This window comes from Lipotes vexillifer, unplaced genomic scaffold (assembly GCF_000442215.2).
Source record: "Lipotes vexillifer unplaced genomic scaffold, Lipotes_vexillifer_v1.1 scaffold914, whole genome shotgun sequence".
Lineage (NCBI taxonomy): Eukaryota > Metazoa > Chordata > Mammalia > Artiodactyla > Lipotidae > Lipotes > Lipotes vexillifer.
Window position 1 is genome coordinate 4,081,157 of NW_006780388.1, and position 6,000 is coordinate 4,087,156.

Below are 6,000 nucleotides of genomic sequence, written 5' to 3' on the forward strand. Positions count from 1 at the left end.
GAGAATGGAGAGCAGCTGGAACCCGCAGGCGGCTGGCAGGCAGGGAGCTACCAAACCCCACCTGTAAGTGTCTGACCTGCAGTAACCCCTACAGAGGAGCCTGTGCCCCAGGTGCGCCCTACGCCACCGAGGAACAAACCCGGCCACCAAAAGACATGATTGCTTACAGGCAGCAGCTTTATTCATGAAACCAAAACTGAGCAAACCCAATGCCCCAATGCCCACTGACAGGAAATTAAGAAGCTGCGGGCATTCACACAGTGGAACACTCAATAATAACCAGAATAAACCACTCACAACGGTGCACACAGACACGGATAAATCTCACAGCCACGACACCAAGTGGGAGAAGCCAGGTGGAGAAAGGATACACACTGTGTGATGACCCTTGAGTGAGGAACAAACCAGGAGCCAGGGTACCAGGGAAGGAGCCGGTGCGGGGTGGGGGTGGGGGGTGCGGGCGGCGGGAGGGCTGGCGCCTGGGATAGGCATGCTGTCTTCAATTAGGGAGGAAAAACACAAGCTCTGCAGGGGCCAAACAAGAAACAAAACGAAATAAAATAAGCAAAATTCCAGTTTCAAGGCCTACTGGGGAGTCCAGGGCAGAACCGCCAGCCATCACCTGGGCCCACATGGGCCACCTGGCACCTGGCCTCTCTGAGCCGGCCCTTCCCCCTCACTGTCCTCAAACACATGGAGTCAGGGTGCCATAAAGATGAAGACGTTTGAAATGTATCTCGCCCTGGGTCATAAGAATTGTGATGACAAAATCCAAAAGACCAAGCGAACGTTTTCTCCTAGGATTCCTATCTGTACAGAGGAGTACCTCCTGATGGATGCTGCACGGTCAGCTGGGCGCAGGCTCTTCCCAGGACCGCAGCCCTCCACAGGCTCACACTCCCCTCTGGATCACCCAACATGAACCCCACCATGAACCCATCTGCCATCAGCCCCGGGCCATGTAGATAGGAACAGACCTGCCCGGGAGCAGCAGCAGGGCACCGTGGCCGGGCTCCTCCGTGGCGTCCAGGCATTCGGGGGGCACCAGGGTGCCTGTGTCCTCATCCGTGAAGGTCTCACACTCACTGTAGGTACTCTCGGAGCCCATGTATGCGCTGTCTGTCACCTCGTTGGCCTAGGAGAGAGAGCCAAGAGTCAGTCCCGGGGCCTGGGAAAGGATGCCGTGGAGGGGGAGCTTGCACCTGGGAGATGTCCCTCCTGTACTTCTAAGCAGAAACAGTAGGTTACAAAACACTTCAGTATTTTCAAAAATGAAAAATAGGCACATGTTCAAGAGCAGAAAAAATGACTGGAGTGATTTTTAAACTTAGTTATAGAAATATGCCTAAAATGGACACAAAGTATCCCAACATCACAGGATACATGCCAGAACAGCCCGTTTTGTGGCTTTCCAGCACTGGAATGAATTCTACCCCAGGAACTAATGTTCAACAGTGTAAGACTATGCCTTTTAAAAAGTCCCCATCAATATCTGCTCTGTACGTGCAAGCTATTGCTTTGAAATTCAATTACGTGGTCTAACCTCAAAATACAAATTCATCCATTATTTGACCAATTATGTTTTCTGGTTAAATGTCTACTTTCCCGGACTTCCCTGGTGGCGCAGGGGTTAAGAATCCGCCTGCCAATGCAGGGGACGCAGGTTCGATCCCTGGTCCGGGAAGATCCCACATGCCACAGAGCAGCTAAGCCCATGTGCCACAACTACTGAGCCTGCGTTCTAGAGCCCATGAGCCACAGCTACTGAGCCCACATGCCACAACTACTGAAGCCCGTGCGCCTAGAGCCCTCCTGTGCTCCGCAACAACGAGAAGCCACCGCAGTGAAAAGCCCGCACACTGCAACGAGGAGTACAGCCCCTGCTCTCTGCAACCAGAGAAAGCCCGCGCGCAGCAACAAAGACCCAACACAGCCAAAAATAATTAATTTAAAAAAGGTCTACTTTCCCACTCAACACATCTTTGTTTCTTTACTCTTGTGGACCCAGTACCGAGCACAGGGCTGAGCGTACAGCAGACAGTAGATACTTGTGGATTGTCCAAATGAACTTAAAACTGAAGAACCATTAAACAGGCCATTTTCAATTTACAATCTCAGCTTTAACTGAAGTGCAACTTGATTGGTTAGGAGAAGTAGCCAACCTTTCATGCTCGAAAGAGTCTGAGGTTAACAATTTGCAAACAAGTTAGAATTCAGAGAAGCAACTGGAGACGGTGCACTTTGTCCTCGGGCTCTGGTGTCACAAGATGCGGGGGGCGGGCAAGAGGGTCCCTGACGGCTGTCTCCGTACCTGCGCCCGATGGAGACCCAGGGCCCATCTTCGGTCTGCCGTCCACCAGCCGTGTGACCCCAGCCCGGGCTCTCGAGCATCCGAGCTGTGCTGCCTCATTTGTATATCAGGGGCTGCAAAGCTGATCTCAAGAGGTCGTAACCACTCAAGACTTAGAGATCACACAGGCGGGTGTGAGAACAGAGCCTGAAAGCCGGGGGCTCACGTGTCATAGGTGGTGCAACCCCCGCCTCCTGCACATAGGACAGAATGAAGCAGGGAAGGCACCCGAGGTACCTACTGCACGCATTCCATGACGCTCCTTATTTCCAAGGGAAAACCCGATATTCCTTGGAATCTCAGGCAACTAAGTAATTCACAAAGAGCGTTCACTTCAAAATCTGAAATCAGGAAATCCCTTCAAGAGGCCTCCACTCTCCTTCTCCTCACCACCAAGCAGGTGGCTCTGGGCTCAGCCTGCAGGTAGGGACACTGTCCGAGCCAGGCAGGCTCCGCCATGTGCGAGGCTGGGCCTGCTGCTCCTGGGCCGAGGGACAGCTGCCCGGAGCCCTCCCCTCCCCTCTGCTTGCCCTCGACCCGGAAGCAGGCGGATCTTGGACTTGGACTGGGGGCCTCAGAGATGGCTTCCTGTAGGGGACAGAACGTGACTCTTGAGGTCAGTGTTTAGACAGCCAACCACCACCACTTCCAGCAGAGGCTCCTCTGGCCAGTGTGGCCCCGGTCCTCGCAGGCAGCGGGGTGCGCAGAAGCGCCGGCCAGCTTGGGGAGGCCCAGAGCATAGGCCTGTTGGCCTCACCCGCAGTCATGCTGCTGAGGCCGGCTGCAGCCGGAACCCTCCCTGGGGCCTGGAGGACGGTTCAGGGTGGAAGTAATTCCTCACAATGCAAGACGAGGCAGATGCCATGCAAACCGGACTGCACCCACACCTCGCAAGCAGACATGCTCACCTTCCATCCTCATTCCTAAAGCAAGCCCGACCCCGGGGCACACAGAGCAGCCCCAGGGGCAGGAGGCCCAGAGGCTCCAAGAGGACCCCAGGGCAAGGCCCAGAGAGGGCCAAGGAGACCGGGAGGACAGGGCCAGCTCGTTTCACAGACACTACCCACCTGCTCACCCCCTGAAGTCCAGGCTGTCCTGAATAAATTTCAGCAAGCCAGATAGTTTTCTAGGGCAGGCGGGTGAACACCTGCCTTTTAAGAGGGCAGAAAACTGTCTGTGAGTGTGGTCCACTGGAGGAACACCGAAGGCTCAGAGAGGCACCCCAGCAGCCCCCATGTGCCGCCAGACAGGACCTCGCTTTGCCAGCCCACCGTCTATGCCGCCAACTTAAAAATGATTATAAATTACATGTTAGGATAAGCTCATGTGGAAATCAAAGTACACATTAGAAAGCTTGGCTGTGTTTCCTCACCAGTTAACAAACGCTGGGCCAGCGGGTGGGCAAGGAAGCCCGTGCTCACGGCCATCAGTGAGGGGCTCGAGGGCGCCCAGGCCTGCCTGGGGCCCTCGCTGTCTGGTCATGGTCCCTCCAAGGGGAACAAGCTGCCGGGCAGACCGTGGCCGGTGTCCACAGTCTCCTCTTACCCTTAGATGCCAGCCTGGCCAGGGCCTGGCTCCTCACACCAGCTCCAGGAAGGGCGCGCTCGTGGAGACAGCCTTTCCATGGAATTGGAGCGCTGGGGACTCTGTCCAGACTGGTCGTCAGCTTCCAGCAGCCTTCTATTTGCCCACCGTGCTGAGGTTCTGCAAAACCTGTGTGTCCACCTGAAGGTACATCACTGTCTCGGAAGGAGTTTAACCCACTCCCAGATATGCTCCATTAAACCTGCTGCTCTAGCTGGCAAGGGGGGCAAAGTTCAGGAAGTGCTTGCTGGGTTTTTCACAGTCAGATATCAAAACAGAGTGGCTTTTGTTCTTGATTTTCTAACCTTTCTGATAAGAGTCTGAACAAAAGACCTATTTCTCCATCATCTTATTAAGGCCAAGAGTTGGAGGAGAAGGGAGGGCCGGAGAAGGCACAGCAGAGACCATGCTTATCATTCCGCTGGCGCCTGCTCTCTGCGACTTTCCCATCGCCCCTCTAGAAGTCCTGACACGCGCTCATCCCCACAGGCATCAGGTCCTCTGCCAGTCCGCCCTCCACCTCGCTCAGACTCTCAGACCTGGAACCTTCTTCTCATTCCCAGAACATCAGTGACAACCCTCATTCACTGCCCTGCCCTTCCCCTTCTCAGAATCACCACTTTCTCCTGGGGAGAAAAGAATCAGAAATTTTCTCCTGGGGAATTCCCTGGATGTCCAGTGGTTAGGACTCCGTGCTTTCACTGCCGAGGGCCCAGGTTCAATCCCTAGTCAGGGAACTAAGATCCCACAAGTCATGTGGTGAGCCCCCCTCAAATTTTTTTAATGAAAAAAATAAAAACTTTCTCCTAGGAGCTCTCCTACAAGCTGGGGCCAAAGGGATGCTCAGTCAAACACCGGAAGTCATGGGTCCCCCAAAGCATCCCCAGCAGGAAAGGACTCGGGAGTAGAAGTCCACCAAGTGTTACTGCATAGTGCACCCTGACCAGCACCACTGTGTGCCCAGCCAGAAAATGTTCAACAAAAGGCTTATTTATCTCTGAAGATCGCCAGCAGAGGGTCTCCAGATGTGGTATTGGATATAATACACGTAATCTTCACTCATATTGTTGTGGTACTTACTGGGATTACACGATTCAAAAGTTTTTTAAAAAACAGCTTTCTACAAGTTTCTGTATAGCACCTAATTCCACTCCCCTCAAAATCACAACAAAAAACCTTAAAAAGGGGGCTTCCCTGGTGGTACAGTGGTTAAGAATCTGCCTGCCAATGCAAGGGACACGGGTTTCAGCCCTGGTCCGGGAAGCAACTAAGCCCGCGGAGCAACTAAGCCGTGTGCCACAACTGAGCCTGCGCTCTAGAGCCCGCGAGCCAGAACTACTGAGCCCGCGTGCCTAGAGCCCGTGCTCCACAACAAGAGAAGCCATCGCAATGAGAAGCCCGTGCACTACAACGAAGAGTAGCCCCTGCTCGCTGCAACTAGAGAAAGCCCGCACGCAGCAACGAAGACCCAACACAGCCAAAAATAATAAATAAAAATAAATACATTTATAAAATATAAATAAATAAATAAATAAAAACGTTGAAAAGCATAAAAACACACGGAGGAACTTTTAAGGCCCAACACTGTATGATTCTAACCAGCTCTACAACATTCTGAAAAAGCAAAACGATGGAGACAGTAAAAGATCAGAGGTTGCCAGGTGCTAGTGGGAGGAAGTGACGAATCTGGGGAGCAAAGAGGATTTTTAGGGCAGCGAAACTGCAATGGTAGATACATGTCATGAATTCATCAAAACCCACAGAGGGTACACCACCAAGAGTGAACCCTAATGTAAACCATGGCCTTCAGTTAGTAACAATGTATCGACATTGGTTCACCCTTTATAACAAATGGAAGATGTTCACTGCCGGGAAACTGTGTATGTGTGTGGGGTGTAATGGGAACTCTCTGTACCGTCTGCTCCATTTTCTATGGAGCAGAAAACCTAAAACTGCTAAAATGTAAAGTGTGTTAATTCTTTTAAAGCAACCAAAAAACTTAAAAAGAAATATTCCCTCCTTGTTGAAAAAAAAATTAAGATCTAAAAACCGGAGAAGCATTCCTG

At 52.4% G+C, this 6,000-nt stretch overlaps 1 protein-coding gene across 1 annotated transcript in view; it reads right to left on the reverse strand.

Moving 5' to 3' along the window:
* The window catches only part of RAB11FIP3 (RAB11 family interacting protein 3), a 78,281-nt gene that overhangs the window by 20,828 nt on the left and 51,453 nt on the right, over positions 1-6,000 (reverse strand). The window contains exon 4 of the mRNA XM_007453679.1: positions 978-1,135. Coding sequence (XP_007453741.1) covers positions 978-1,135 — 158 coding nt within the window. The remainder of the gene's footprint in view (positions 1-977; positions 1,136-6,000) is intronic.